General features: G+C 34.1%; 1 protein-coding gene across 1 annotated transcript; it reads right to left on the reverse strand.

Annotated features, from left to right (window-relative positions):
* Positions 1 to 6232: 6232 nt before the first annotated feature.
* Positions 6233 to 12205, reverse strand: LOC143604380 (adenine phosphoribosyltransferase 1-like). The gene is made up of 7 exons (XM_077080878.1): positions 12127 to 12205; positions 11815 to 12041; positions 11617 to 11727; positions 7273 to 7365; positions 6724 to 6873; positions 6579 to 6637; positions 6233 to 6482 (listed from the first exon to the last, which is right to left on the reverse strand). Coding segments are annotated over exons 1-7 (696 nt in total). The 5' UTR covers positions 12129 to 12205; the 3' UTR covers positions 6233 to 6428.
* Positions 12206 to 16035: the final 3830 nt, after the last annotated feature.

The raw sequence follows: 16035 nt of genomic DNA on the forward strand, positions 1-16035 counted from the left end.
TTTAAAAAAACTATTCTGAATGGTATCATAGACACTACCATGTTGTTTGGATTGTTTGGTAAAGCTCGTCAATTCCGTCGAGTCCTTAGGATGTTTAGAGGGACTCGTTATGAAAATCCCTTATCAATGATTTGCATGAACAAATCTCATCAAAAGCATCAGTTATGAATGTTGGAAATGCTATGCTCATAAAAAAAATATCAAGCCTTAAATATTATGATGAACGCGTTCAGATGCAATAATTGTGGTTGATCAAAAATAAATCCGTAGAACTTGTTGCGAGTAAAATTAACGATTTGATAGCATGACATACTTTGTGTTCCTTTTTGCTGTCGCTAGTACCCTTTGCTCAAGAACGCGGCAAATCGAAGTCAAATAAGAAATAATACTATTATTTTAAAGGGAAACTATTAGGACATGATATTATGCTAATTTAATTAGCTGGCCATGAAATTCTTAAACCGTATTTTATAAGTATTAAGCTAACTAATTTACTTATATTATTTTAATTAATATTGAGGATAACATAATTATGTTGTTTAATTAGGAGGAATATTATGTACTAAACTAGGATTATCTCCTATTCCCACTCCACGACAAACTACAGGATTTTAAAAGTCAATATACGTAAGCTTTTACCATTCGCAGATAGCCTAGTTAATTTGCTATTAACTTATTTGTTTTGTGACCAAAAATCTCCCCGTTGATATTAGCTTAACGATAAAAAAGCAAAGTAACAATTGACTATATAGTTAAAAAAAATAATTCCTCCCTCGTAGTCCTTGTTGTTCAAAACCTTGTTCTTGTGGTATTGCCAAATCACCCAAGTGATCCGTAAGTTTGAAGTTTGGCGAAGCACATTGAACATAACACTAAGCATCACTTCCTTTATTATCCAAGTTTGTACGAGTACAAAGACGATCCAACAACACCCGCCAAGCCATTAACCTTTCTAGGAATGTAATGGTTCCAAATAGTTGGCATATCTTCCATCTGGAAGAACCTCCCGGTCAAAAGAATTTCGAATGCCTTAATAGAAAATTGTTCCTTGTCAACCAATTCAGTTGTATTTCCAAGAGCCACGCTTATCAACCATATGAACCTCTTGAAAAACACTAAGCCACTCCTGCACAATCTCCTCGAAACAACCGTCTGCACCTACAACTAGCTATCCTACATCCTACGATCCTTAATGCAACAATCCTTCTCAGACTCAAGAGCAAATAGTCCTAGAATCTATCATAAAGAGAAGATACAGCCACCCAAGAATCTTTCCATATCTGAGTTTCATCCCCATTTCCAACCCGCTTCTTCAACGAAGAGAAGGGAATAATACCCATTCATGAAAGTTGGAAGAGACATTAATTCACAATACGCTAGCACACCCCCCCCCCCCCCCCATTTATTTTATATCTAACTAACCCATCAAAAATCCCATCACTCTAACCATGAATAGACTTTAGAAACCTTCATAAATTAACTATCAAAATTATGCACAAATCTCCAATGGCATTTCTAAAGTAGAGCATAATTAAAACCCTCCAGATTGCCTATCCCCAAGCCGCCTTAATTATTCTTTATGAGTTTCGATCAAATACAAATGAAATTAGCGTGCTATACGTGAGAATCAAGTAGAGCAATTATATATACAAGTAGAGTAAGTATGTAATTACATCATAGAGTAATTATGTAATTACTTTATGATGTAATTACATAACTACTCTACTTGATTCTCACGTTTAGCACGTTAATTTTATTTGTACATTAGCCTTCCCCATTCTTTATAAGCAATGACCAATTTTCACTTCACATAAGCCAATCTGCATGAATCCTCACCTCTTCCCCAAAAATATTTTGTCTCTTGGCCTCAAACTGCTTTATAACCTAAACTTGTATAACAAACCATGACAAATGGTAAATCCCTAGGACACGAAGAATAGAAGTAAGGAGAATCAATATTCTGAAACTTTTTGTTTGGTTAGAGTATAGTGAAAAAACGTAAAAAGCTTTTTTTACCGTCTATCCTTGCAATTTTTAAACTAGAAAAGTGTCTTTTTTTCCTTTTTTTTTCTTTGCGAAAATTATGATTGAAGATGTAATGGATCGTCTTCAAACAATTATAAAATGTATTATATATATATATATATATATATATATTTTAAATGACATAGTATTTTATTAATTGTATGTACTCCAATGAAAATGTACTTTTATTACGACATTGTCTTTTATTATTTAACTTGACCCGATGCCAAGGTCCTGATGCCAGGCTGCATGAAAACAAAGCATTGAAAATACTGATACCATAGAATAAAAAGTTGTAGATGCATTTAATTTCACCAAAGTATCTAATTTGAGTTTATGTATGAAGTCCAGCATCTTATCTTGCTAGCTTTGCTTTCATATTTCACAGATTGCAGTTTAAAAAACAGTTAGTAGGCAAGTAGCTGTAGCTTTAATGGGTTCAATTAATAAATTTTGTTACATATGGAAGAAACCAGTTAGAAGTTAAGAACTGTGATCATAATTAGCTCTCAACGAAACCAGTTTCTTCTTAGAAGAATTATATATTAACTATAAAAAGCCGACTGTTATTAAAAGAAGTAACCGCTGTTCAAAGAAGTAAAAGTCAACATACAATTTTTACCCGCAAATTTTGGCTTATACAAAGTCAACACATAACTTTAACAAAGGCTAAAAGGTCAAACACTGTATGTCTACAATATACACGTCAAACAAAACCTTTATTGTCAATGCAATTAAAAATCCTTGTTGCCTGATTTCTTTTTTGTATAACTTTCAGAAATAAAATAAAAAAAAAGTTATTACATGGAAAAACTGTAATTTAAATAGTTATGTTCAGAACTGGAAATCTAAATAAAACCCTAAATCAAACGTTAAACAAAAACCTTAGAAGACGGAAGAGATGAAAGGTCGTGACCTCCGGCTCAGTATAAATGCGATGAAAGTTTTTTTTAAGTACCCATTATCCAGATGTAGTTTGGGTTGTGTTAAATGTTAAAAATATTTTTAATTTTATTGATTTTTAAGTTCTATTACTAAGCTAGAATTGCATAGAACTGTTAATTAACTAGATGGCAAATTGTTATTAGATGTCTAATAGGTGCTAAAAGTTTTTTTTTACATCTATCTATATATATGTAATTAATAAATTATTACATAAACTCTAATAATATTGAAAGAGTCGTGGTGAGTTACCACAAAGTTATTGGTGTTTGTCGTGTTGCTTGATCCAGTTAATTCCAACCTTGATCGGTTTTTATGTTTTCACGCCTATGAGAATATGAAAATATATTCCATGCCCGGGAAATAAAAATTAAAATTTATCTAACAAAAACTAAAAGCTTGACTTTGGTCTCGTTATTCATTGGTTACTAACAACTCATTGTTTTGTCTGAAATGGTTTTTGACTAAATTACATATAATCAGTCCGTAAAACAAGTCAAATGAAATAAATGTCAACCCTTTCTAGAAGTATGGGATATATAATATTTTATATTTCATAAGTCAACTCATTATACTTGAACAGGTGCATTTTGACCAATAAATTTTAGATTACAAGTTAAAGCTCAAACGCTGTTTGACTTATTATTGTCAAACAAATTTTTTAATGTTGCAATGTCAAAGGGAGTTTGAAATCCCATTACCTTGTTATTCCAGCAAATTCTAACACATATTATGATCTTGTTGGGAATTGGGATTGGGTAGATCCCATTTTTCTAGTTAAATATGTATAAATGTATTACTATAAATTGACATTTGACAGCCTAAATATCTACCTAACACATTTTATGATCTTGTTGAGATAGTGAAGATCCATATATTGGATTGAAAATGTTTGGTAATCAGATGTCAAACTATGTGCTTACATTTGTTTATTGTTTTCGCGTGTCAACTGAAAGTAATTTAGTCACCAATTAAATTCTAACTTATGGTATGGATATGCCTGGAAAATGCTTATGCTGTTTTGGGGATCGAAGATCAAGTTCACGGCTCCTGCAGAATGCTCGGGCAGTTACTAAGTCAATATAAACACTCAGATTGTAGGAACATACAAGAAATGTTGATGTTACGGTGGAATTATCAAACGATAAGTTTATCATATTCATTATAGTAACGTTTGGTGGAGATGCGTTGGTTAAGTAAGATTAATAATTGTCATAATGTTATAAGACCAAAAGTTCCAAATCTTGAATTATATGACAAAAGATCAAGTGTACGGGACGGACACTGGAACACACAAGTCTTAAAGTCTAGCCCACATATTTGTGGAATGTGTTTAAGTTGATGTTTATCACACATTGTTGAAAATAAAAACTCTTATGGTGTTTGCCGATTGCCATTTTTATAATTAAATAAGTTTAAGGCTTGTATGTGTAAGTTGTATATCTTTCATAGAGTAAAAAGGTGATTACGTGTGAAAATTGGAATTTAAATAGTTGTGATAGAAAATAGAACTTAAAATTGAAAATCTAAATCAAACGTTAAACAAAAACCTTATAAGACGGAATAGATGAAGGGTCATGGCCTCCGGCTCGGTACATATTTTATGTTGAAGATGCATAAGTCCTGAGGGATTGTCCATTAATTGGGATGAAAGATATTCTGATGGGTGAGGGCATTCAACGAAAAAGTGTTGGTGATGGGTCATCTTTTGCGAGGATGATAACCTCAGTATAGTTCAAATCCATTTTTAACATCCTCTTACTTAGGACTCGGGCGTTGACTCTTAACATGCCCCAACTACTACAAAAACAGCCATAAGATGCAGTGATTTTGGCCAAAATGTGCGGTTCTAGGACCACACCAAATAACATCGAATCTTTAGACATAGGAACCACACCTTTTAAGAAACCGCATCATCTAACCTGCATAGTCATAGCCGCACCTTTTACATCCTAAACTGAATAACAAAACCGCATCTTTTAACATATGAACTAACCACGCCTTTTAGCTTAAATTCTTTTTTTTAATTAGCTGGAAACAATATACTAAACCAAATGATATACACACACATCTCACTGAGAGAATATGTACTCAGCTGGATGCCACGGCCCTTCATCTCTTCCGTCTTTTAATATTTTTGTTTAGCGTTTGATATCTAGAGTTTCAATTTAAATTTATGTTTTCTAAACACAACAATTTAAATTTCAGTTTTCCCACGTAATAACCTTTATATTTGGGGGGGTAGAAAGAAAGAAGCTTGTTAGTGTAAAAATGGTTGATTTTGAGTTGTATTTATTTGGTTAGATTTTCGGTCAATTTTTTAGCTTTTGCCAACGGTCGTTGTTAAAAAAAAATTTGTTAGTATCATGTTCGGACCTTACCCTACCCGGATTCAGTGGGTATTAAATCCTACCCATCCTACCTGGTTCTGGATGTACCTGTTGGGCTATACCTGGGTCCGGGTCCGAGCCCGACAAAGAAACAGGTTTGTTAACCCACATGACACCTGCTTCCTTCAATACACGTAGAAATCATGATCATTGGTTTCATAAAATAGATTACAAGTATTTTTTTTCCGGTCGTAAACTGTCTAAATTATTATTATTATTATTAAAGGATCCAATTACAATAAAGAGGCGGGTAAACATGTAACAAGTTGTGCCGTCATCCCCTTTTGTATGGCAAAACCGATCCTACTGAAAACAAAGTTATCGTTCTTAGCGTCGTTGAGTTACTGTGAATGACCCGCTGAACTCTTTTTAAAAACGTAGCAGTATCGGGCGCAAGGGACCCAAATGTATCAAACGCGAAAGGAATGAAGACATATTGATTCTTAACACAAGCCTTCTCAACACAAGCATGCTTCCCCCCCCCCCCCCCCGCCCGCCAATCCAAACACAAGAATGTCCGCTGGTCGGAGAGTAGACCTTCCTTCACGCAGATTCGACAAGAAATTCACATAAGCTTCTTTTTTTGCCGAGATTCTCGTCCGTTTTAACACATCACCATCTTTACTAAATCATGTTTATATTTAAACCCGGGAGTTCTTTGCAATGAACCGCGTGTTCACTAAAATTATCTGAACAAACTTTACGGATACTGGGCATGTCTCATCAACTGGCAACACAGGGGGGGTCATTAAACGATATTTAAGAATGGCTCGGTACTCCACTGTTGACATGTGCTGGTGACAGTCAAAAAGTCTTGAGCATGAAAAATCTGAAAATATTCTAAAACCGCTCTATGACGAGAGGGCATTCCAATAAAATCACAATGAATGACATATATTTATGTACACCAAGTTTTAATAAACATTACACTTCCCTTAAAAGTGTTATATAATCAGTTACTCTTTAAATGATCGCTCAAACAAAGCCTTCAACAAATTAAAGTTACATATGTGCTCTAATTGACCAATTAAAACCAAACAACAATTATAAATTTCAAGGAACAATCGATAATTAAGTTGAGCTCACAAGCACAAATAGCGGCTTGTCACCTAGACGGTCCTGACCCTGTAAATTATGATCCAGTAGTATCCGATTAAAGTTGTAACATACAAAGTTAGATGTATTAACCAATGACAAAAAGAATAAAAAGAAAGGCCGTACCTTCAGATCACGTAATTCAACGGCACAAGCACACTCGACTATATTCGCCCCGACTCGCTCTGCAAAATATAACAAGACAGAAAAAAAGAATCAAATATATATATATATATTCAGTATTGTGTATTTATTGATGATTCAAACTTACCAAGTAGCTTGATTGCAGCCGCCAAGGTTCCGCCAGTAGCGATTAAATCATCTATTATGAGTGCACGCTCACCAGCCTGTACGGCTCCAACATGCATTTCCATAATGTCTGTCCCGTACTCCAAGGAATATTCTTCTGATATAACAGCTCCTGAGGTGACAATTAAGGCTCATGGCTTACCATAACACCTTACAAGACTTGCTATTATATATAGTGGAAGAAATTTAAATCACACAGCCAATTCCCGAATCAAACATTAAATAAAAACCTTAAACGCTAAAGTGATTATGTAATGTGGTTAACGTTTGATAGCTTAATCACCCAAATCACACAGCCTTTAAACTACAGCCAACCTTGATGCCAGCCGATTCTGAGTAAAGCGTGTTTAAGTTGCTAGATATACTTGTACAGTGTTAATACCAGATATTGGGTAATAACCGATGGAACTAATTTTAGCGATCACTTGTGCAATATTATAATGCCATATGTAGACCAAAGGTACAGCAAGACACAAAATCATTTGAAATTAATAAGAAGTCAAAGACGCACCAGGTAACTTGTTGGGTTTTCTCATAGGAACAAATTTAGCACCAATGGCTAATGCAATTGGAGGACCAAATATGAACCCTCTTGCTTCAATACCTGCATTAGGACCCCGAATTATAAGTTTATCAGTGATTTGTCATCAACAGATTAGAAAGTCAACTATAAATGTCAAACAACATACTAATATAGATAACTTTTTTCTATCTTTGTCAATGATCCTTTGGTTCTATAATCTCTAAAAATGGGTCAATTTGAGTCTACACGGATTATTATACAATGGTCATTGTTATGAAACTTGCTAATTTAGAACGGGCCCAAATAGGCCAACACAACCACCATCTCCACTGATGTCACCACTAGCCGCCACAAAAACTATACAGTGATGTTTCATAAAAACTATAACACATTATTTTTCCCAATTTTATGAGGCATGACTTTTCCCAATTTACATAGAGTTCATTGTGATGTTTCACAGTTCGTGTCTAGCCACCATAAAACCTATACAGTGGGTCAAAACTTGTTATGATATATCGCAATGAACTCTATGTAAAAGAGAAGTAATCATCTTGGTTATCCCAATTTCATGATGCATGATTTTTCCCTTATATACTTTATTCATCAAAACTTTAACAAGTAAAAACTAAAATTTGTAAAATATGTTAACTAACAATTAAGTCACAGTTTAATACCAACTAAGAGAGAAACTATGTCCAAGAACTTATTTAATTAGAACATGCCAATAACACTCTAGCTCTTATTACACTTTGCCACTAAACACCATAAAAACCATTCCTTTAGAAGCATCATGTCATACTAAATCATGGCTAAAGTACTCTGTTTCTACATCAAGGTTATCCCAATTGAAAAAAATATATATATTGTAATCCCCAAACAGGCAAACATCGTCCTGACTTACAAAAAAAGTTAGGTGATGTTTGTTTTTGCTTCAAACATTTTCAGGAGAGTAATGTCTGCAGGCGCGCAGACAATCAGCTGTGAAGACAGTTTGTTTTTTTAAAAGAATAAAATCTGCAAACAGCTAATAACTTCTTAAAACAAAAGCTATTGAAACATGCTTCAAACGTCTTCATCCTCCACAACCGGTCGTCCAGCCCTTCCAACCCTAGCCACCGCCTCCGTCGCTCCTCCACTCGCCGGCAGCCATCGCCACCGCCTCTGCTCCTCCAGGTACACTCCTTCTCTTCCTCTCTCCCTTGGTTCCGGTCGCCATAACCACCGCCATACCGCCTCCTGCTCTCTCCCTTGGTTCGGTCGCCATACCGCCGCCATAACCACCGTTCGACCACCTCCGTCGACCCCCCGCTGCTTCATCATTAAACCGTTCGACCACCGCCGTTCGACCACCTCGTTCTGGTGGTTGTGTTTTGGGCTGATTTGGTCTGCTTATATAAATTGAAAGAGTCGAGAAGTTTTATTGTGATTCATACAATCCGTTCAGTTTCTCTCTCAAACATCAATTTTGTTCATCTTCTGTTAATTTAGGGTTTTTGATTCTTGAATCCGTTTGTTTTCCAGTTTTAGTCTTTATGATTGTTGTAATCAGTAGATAGATTCTAGTGTACCAGATGTGCTATAAGTGTGTATTTTAGATTTTGATTGTCTGGTTGTTTTTGTTTGAGAGTTGTTGAAGATTTATGAAATTGGTAGTAGTTTTCAGAGATATATGGCAAGATTGGTAGTAGTTTTCAGAGAAGTCAACATATATAAATGATTTCTTTTATTTTGGTCCATAAACTTTCGTCTTTAGGAAAATACATTTTAAGAAAAAAGAGTGTGTCGGTTTATGGTATTTGACCCAAACCACCTTTGATTTGTTTTTGTTAAGCCATTTGTTTTTGTTAAGCCATTTGTTATTGACCGAAAAAGAAAGTTCAACCACGCACATGCAAAACTTAGAAATGTTATTGAACGTTCTTATGGGGTATTAAAGGCACGTTTTCCAATATTAAAAAAAATGGCGCCTTTCTCGTTGGTTACACAACGAAATATTACGATTGCATGTTTTGCACTTCACAATTTTATACGGAAAGAGGGTTTAAGCGATGACCTTTTTGATGAATATGATCACCCAAATGTACGTTTTCAAGATGGAGATGAAGATGCACAAGATAATGGTGAAGAAGGAGAAGCTCGACATGGAAGTGCAGCGGATCGTGAATTCATGAGTCAACTTCGAGATCAAATAGCACAACAATTAATGCAAAACAATGTGCTTTGAGTTTATTTTATGTTATGTGTTTTTTATACTTGTTTTTAATATTATAATTTTATGTAACTTGAATGTTAAATAACTTCTATCCAGTGAGATAAGTTTGATAATTTACATATTTTCAGTTTATGCAGACAGTATCAACTTATAAAAACAAACAGTCTTATTTTTTCAGCTTACAGAGCTTCAGACCACATCTTCAGCTGCAGACATAAAAACAGATGAAATCAGCTTACAGACAGTTTATGTCTGCAAAAACAAACAGCACCTTAGTATCGTTCTGCCTGAAGGTCGTCCCGGCTTGCAGAAGTGTATACATTAGTAATTAAGCTACCAAACAAATACTTTAAAAACACAAAAACCATATAATAGGAGAACAAATAATATGTTTCACTTGTAAAAGTTTGACAGAATTACAGAAATTGTCCTTTATGTTTGCGCCAAATTTCAGTGGTTGTCCTTTATCTTTAAAAGTAACATAAATTGTACTTTACGTTTCGAAATGTAACACCGTTTGTCCTTTTGGCCTAACCCAGTTAGTTTTTCCCGTTAAGTTAGGTCATGTGCGTTGCACATGAGGGCAAATTCGTCAATTTACCTATTTAATTATATATAAACATTTTAAAAACAAAAAAACAAATTTAATAACTTTAAATATATATATATATATATATATATATATATATATATATAACTTAACCCACCCAACACCCCCCCCCCTCTTCTTCTTCCTCCCTTCCTGCCACACCAAGGTCTCTTTCCGGTGAGCCGTCGTCTTCGTCGACAACGAAGACCGTCTTCGTCGACAACGAAGACCATCCCCACTCCCACCAGAAACCACCATCACAATCCACCACCACCCACACCCACAAACACTCCCTTTCACCACCATTGTCCTCAACACAACCACAGCAACCTGCCACGGTATTCCAACTTAAACATTGTCGAGGTCATACATAGCATATTACAGGACTCAAACGAATGAAGCTAGCATGTTACAAGTATTCCGACTCAACCACTATTACCTGCAATAGTATTCCGGCGACGGTATTCCGATTCAAACGAAGGTGGCTAGCAGATTGCAGGGATCAGACATAGCCGATCTAGCGGCGGCTGATGTCTAGGGTTCTGATTTGTGGCTATTTTTGAAAGATATTATACAAATCTAGAGTGTTGCGGACAGCTAGGGTTTCAATCTGGGGCTTTTTTAGTAAGAGAGATGCAGATCTACTTCCGGCAGGTTTTGGGGTTTCCGGTGTAGGGGTGAATGATGGTGAAATTATGTTACAGCGAAGGTGGTTGGGTAGTGGTGATAGAGACGATAAACAGGAGGGTTAATCAAACGGTGGTTGTGTCAGTTGCAAAGATATGGTGATGGTCGGGGTTAACGGGAATGGTGGTTTTCTTTGTCGGCGGCGACGGCGGCTCGCCGAAAGAGACCTTGGTGAGGAAGGGAGGAAGAAGAAGAGGGGGGGGGGGGGTTAAGTTATATATATTTAAAGTTATTAAATTTGTTTTTTTGTTTTTAAAATGTTTATATATAATTAAATAGGTAAATTGACGAATTTGCCCTCATATGCAACGCACATGACCTAACTTAACGGGAAAAACTAACTGGGTTAGGTCAAAAGGACAAACGGTGTTACATTTCGAAACGTAAAGTACAATTTATGTTACTTTTAAAGATAAAGGACAACCACTGAAATTTGGCGCAAACATAAAGGACAATTTCTGTAATTCTGTCTAAAAGTTTTATCAATTCCAAGTAAAGAATTGTGATAAAGTGACATAAAACAAATTCACTGATTCAGACATTTTGCAAACAGTAAAGCACTTACGGTCCAAACAAATTCATGTTTCAACAACATTATATCCATGGTTATAAAAATCGCATCTGGGCACTGATTAATTGCTAATTAATCAATAGTTGATCAAGATTTGTGAAAATTGAAAAAATAATATAAAAAAATCGGTGTATATATATGTATATTTAAAAATTTACATTCCAAATAATCGCTAATTAAGACTTACCCCATCGCCAACTAGCGCCTAGCGATTCCTTCAACACTGATTATTACATCTCAACTGAATAACATCAGCACAAAACGAGAACTCACCAGCAACAACTGAGATGTTTTTCTCTTTGTATCTCTCAACGAACAGATCGATCGTGTGCTTAAAAGCAACCGGATCAAGCAACATTGTCGTGATATCATGAAACATGATCCCTACACACACATAACTTCCACAAATGAGTTATTTCAAAATATATTTGTGACATTGATCAACTAAAAGTTTTTTCTTAATGTGCGAACCGGGTTTAGGGAAGTCCTGGATAACGCGAATAGACGATGAAATACGAGAAACACGATCGTCATTAACCGCAACATGTACTCGATTAACATCGGAATTAGATGCAGCCGTGCTATACAGGTGTTTCCATATCAAGGGTCTTGTGGAGGGTGAGATCGATGTGGGTTTAAGGCGAGTTAAGCTTCTGTTGATCTTGTAAACTGCTGTTATGAATCCAGTTCGTGCATACCTTCGAGTGTAAATAAATTAAATACATCTGTAAATTAAATCAAGTCAACTCAAATTAAGTAAAAGCAGAGAGAGAATTCACTTACATCCTTGTGAAATCAGATCAAACAACCTGAAAATATGTGTTTGCTTGTATAAATGTTTTAGTTGACTCAGAGACTTTGGTACTAAATTCGATGCATATAAATTTTTGTCATCGATTCAATGCTGGTATCAAATCGGGATTTTCACTGGATATCATAGTGGGGGACTAAAAAAAATTTCATAAGAAGGTCGTCAAAATTTCATGAAGTCGGTCGAGATTTTAACATATATTATACTATTAAGAAAATTTCACAGCATACGACCGACCCCTATAAATCAGTATATAATAAAAATATATAAATCAGCAAATATAAAAATTTCCTCAACAAAAATTTAAGAAAAAAAAAAAAATCATATCTCAAAGTATAAATTATAAAATAAAAAAGTAAAAGAACTAAATTGTTTCTTATGTCTTTCTAGTTAAAACATAAAACAAAATATAAAGTCGAGGGAAAGAGACACAATAACGAAAAAAACAAATAAAAACACAATGATGAATAAAAAAACACAAGAGTTGGCAAAATATAACACAATGTTGAGTAATATAACACAATATCGAGGAAAAAAAGACAATCAATGATGAAAATAAACAAACTCGCCCTTCTCATTTTTTTTTCTCCCTTTATATTTTAACAATTTAACCTAACCCTTTTATAAAATACAAAACATAAATATTTAGAAACAAAGCAACCAAAAACCAAATAATTATAGTGTAATATATATTTTTTCTAACAAACCTTAACTATGATATAAAAAAAACTCTTAAACCAAAAACTAAACTCACGTATTATCTACTCGCTTAATACATTTTACTCGAACTCCATATTGAACCTAGATTTATCTACGATCATTCGTTGAACCGAACCTTACCGGTTCACTCGTTTAAGTCACCTTCATTTCATCTTCTACGCGCTACTTCCATGTGAGTATACACATTTTTTCCAATTTTACATTTTGGGGGTAGCATGTATTACCTACTATTAAACCTCAAATTTTATTTGAAGTACTGATTTCAAGTTTCATATTACAATTTAATCTCATGTTTCTGTGTATATTACATGTTTTATGTTTATGTCACACTTTTTGTTTATTTGTGTTGATTGGCTCATTTTATTTTTTCATTGGCTCAATTATATCTCAAACTCAATTTATATGATCATACCTTATTCATATGCGTTTGGCTATGTGCTAACGACAATGAACGCACATCGATTTTTATTTATCAATTCTCATTAATGAATGCACATCTGATTTGGTTGTTTCATATACACATATGTGTTTGTAATTGCGCTCAACATGTGAATTGTATATTATTTTTTTTTCATATTACATAGTAAAAAACTTATATGCTCACTAACTACTTGTAGTGACATATATTCTTATGCATGCTAAAGGTACACTTAAATGATTTGATTCAAGCGAAGACCACATAGTTATACTGTTAGGTTATTTCAAATAAAAAGACTTAGAGTTGTTTGTTATATATCTCTTTATTTATGACAAACTTAGATATACTTGTGACATGAAAGGAATAAATATCGTCGCTCTTTAATAATGTCATGTGTGATGAACAATCGTGTTGCGCCTCGATGAATAATCCATCTTAAGCCAGGGTGTTGCATCCTGGACGGGCAATCCATCACAAGCAAAACAGACAATATTAATTGTACTATATGCTAGATATCACACCACCTCATGTAATTCACGAGTTCATGATGTTCCATGTGAATTTGAAATTTCATACCTTGTTAAATGGTCGACAAGCTAAATATAGCAGGGGGTAAACGGTGGTGATGAATGATGATGCTTGCATGTACAAGAAATGTAATTAATCTTTATCTCTTGCTTTCTGATAGAACTATGGTTTTTGTCCCTATTGTTTGTTAAAATTTGATATTTCAGTCCAAAAGTTTAAAATTTATTTTTTTGTCCATAAAGTTTCCATTCTGTTGCATAATTCACCCGTAGAGTTTCACTTTCGTTGCAATTTTCATACATGGGGTTTGTTAAAATATGCTATTCAGTCTAAAATATATTCACGAGATGGACGAAAATTGTAACGAAAGTGAAACTCTAGGGACAAATATAGTGTGTTTTAAACTTTTGAACTAAAAATGTAAATTTGAACAAACCATAAGAACAAAACCATCTTTCTCTCGGTGCTTTATTTATGGCTTTTACTTCGTTACAATCGAGGCGACTATCATTACTTTGATATAAATTCGGCCATAGTTTCATATTACTGCATTCAAAGTTAAACAATCCTTTCAACTTATTGTGATTTGTGAAAGTGTCGTTTACGTTTTCAAAACAGAGGGCGTACTCTTGGGCTCGTTCTTGTGATTTGGGTTTTGTTTTCGTTGTTGCTATTGTCGAGCTTTGTACTTTTGTATTAGTAGATTTGTCTTCAAGGTGCATCAAAAGTTTCGTGTTAAATATAGATCGTTGATTGCTTACACAGATCATGATTTTTACCATCAATGAATTATCTCTGGCGCAGATCTTTATATCGCTAGCGGCAGCGATCCCTTATCTGTAACGTAAGTGCTCTCTCTTTCTCTCTCTCTCATAAAATTAAATGTATAAATTGGGAATAGAGTTAAATTTAACATTAAAAAACGTATAGTTAAACATTTATTGATGGCAAAATTGATTTGTTTCTCTAAAATTTGGATTTTCAATTGCTAAATATTATCTGATTTCAGAGTAATTTTATAATCAATTAGTGTTCATAAAACCTTATTTATTTATTTATTATTATTATTATTATTATTATTATTATTATTATTATTATTGTTTTATGTTTTCGCAATGTTTGTAATATCAAGATCATCAGGATATACAATTCACATGGGCGGACCTACCCTTACTGTACAAGGGTCGGTCGTCCCATGTGAAATAAATTTAACCAGTATTATTACCGTATTAAAGTTTCGACCGGCCCTGTAAAATTATAAGAACAAGCCCATGAAAGTTGAGACTGAGATAGTTTCAGAAAATTGACTAGCTAGTTTTTCTGGTAACTGGTGCAACGGCGTTGCTCAAGTGCGAATGGGTGATAAAATATAAAATAAATTTGTTGAAGATGACGGTGATGACCTACTAATCTTATATTGCTACATTGGGCTTTTAAATGGTTGAACACTGGTCCAATATCATGCAAAAGGGATGGGTACCGACCGTACCGTCAAACTTAATAAGTTTTATAAAAAATAATTTAGAGTTCAATGTTGAAAATCATGAATTGATATTAACAATAAAAATCTTAAGAGTAATTTAATTATATATTTTTTTATTAGTTTTATCACATCATATCAACCGCAAGCATTGAATGTTGTTTTCTGACAATGAACTATGTGAAATATTATTTGCTTAATTTGATAGATGATGAAATTTAAACGATAATTGCACTTAAATTATGTATTTTAGTTATACAATCATATTGGCGTTTTACTTTTTTTTATATGATATTTGTTTGATTAACTTTTTTATATGACCTAACCTGATTTGATCTGACTGGAACGGTCGAACCAGACCAAAAAAGTTATATAGCGATTTGAACCGACCTGACCCGAATGGTCGAACCGAAACAACTTTTTTTATATATAACTGAGTTTTGACCAGAAAATTTCCGATCCCTGTGAGAATATTTTATGGATCCGCCAGTTGTTGTGATTTTATGATCGGATTACGAAAGTAAATCAAAATTGGTTGTGATTTTATGAAATTAGGGGAAAAGAGTATTCAAACACAGACGGAAATTGTTTGGATTTCTAGAGGTTATAAGTAAATATGGATCTAAATCATTAAAAGATTATGTGTACAAATGTACCCACACTAACACCCCGGTTCACATGCTTATTATGGTGGTGGTAAGTAAATGGTTGCAACGGAAGATGGTGTGGCGTTGC

Source organism: Bidens hawaiensis, unplaced genomic scaffold, assembly GCF_021521415.1.
Source record: "Bidens hawaiensis isolate Kalapana, Puna unplaced genomic scaffold, B.hawaiensis_p1.1 tig00064928_1, whole genome shotgun sequence".
Lineage (NCBI taxonomy): Eukaryota > Viridiplantae > Streptophyta > Magnoliopsida > Asterales > Asteraceae > Bidens > Bidens hawaiensis.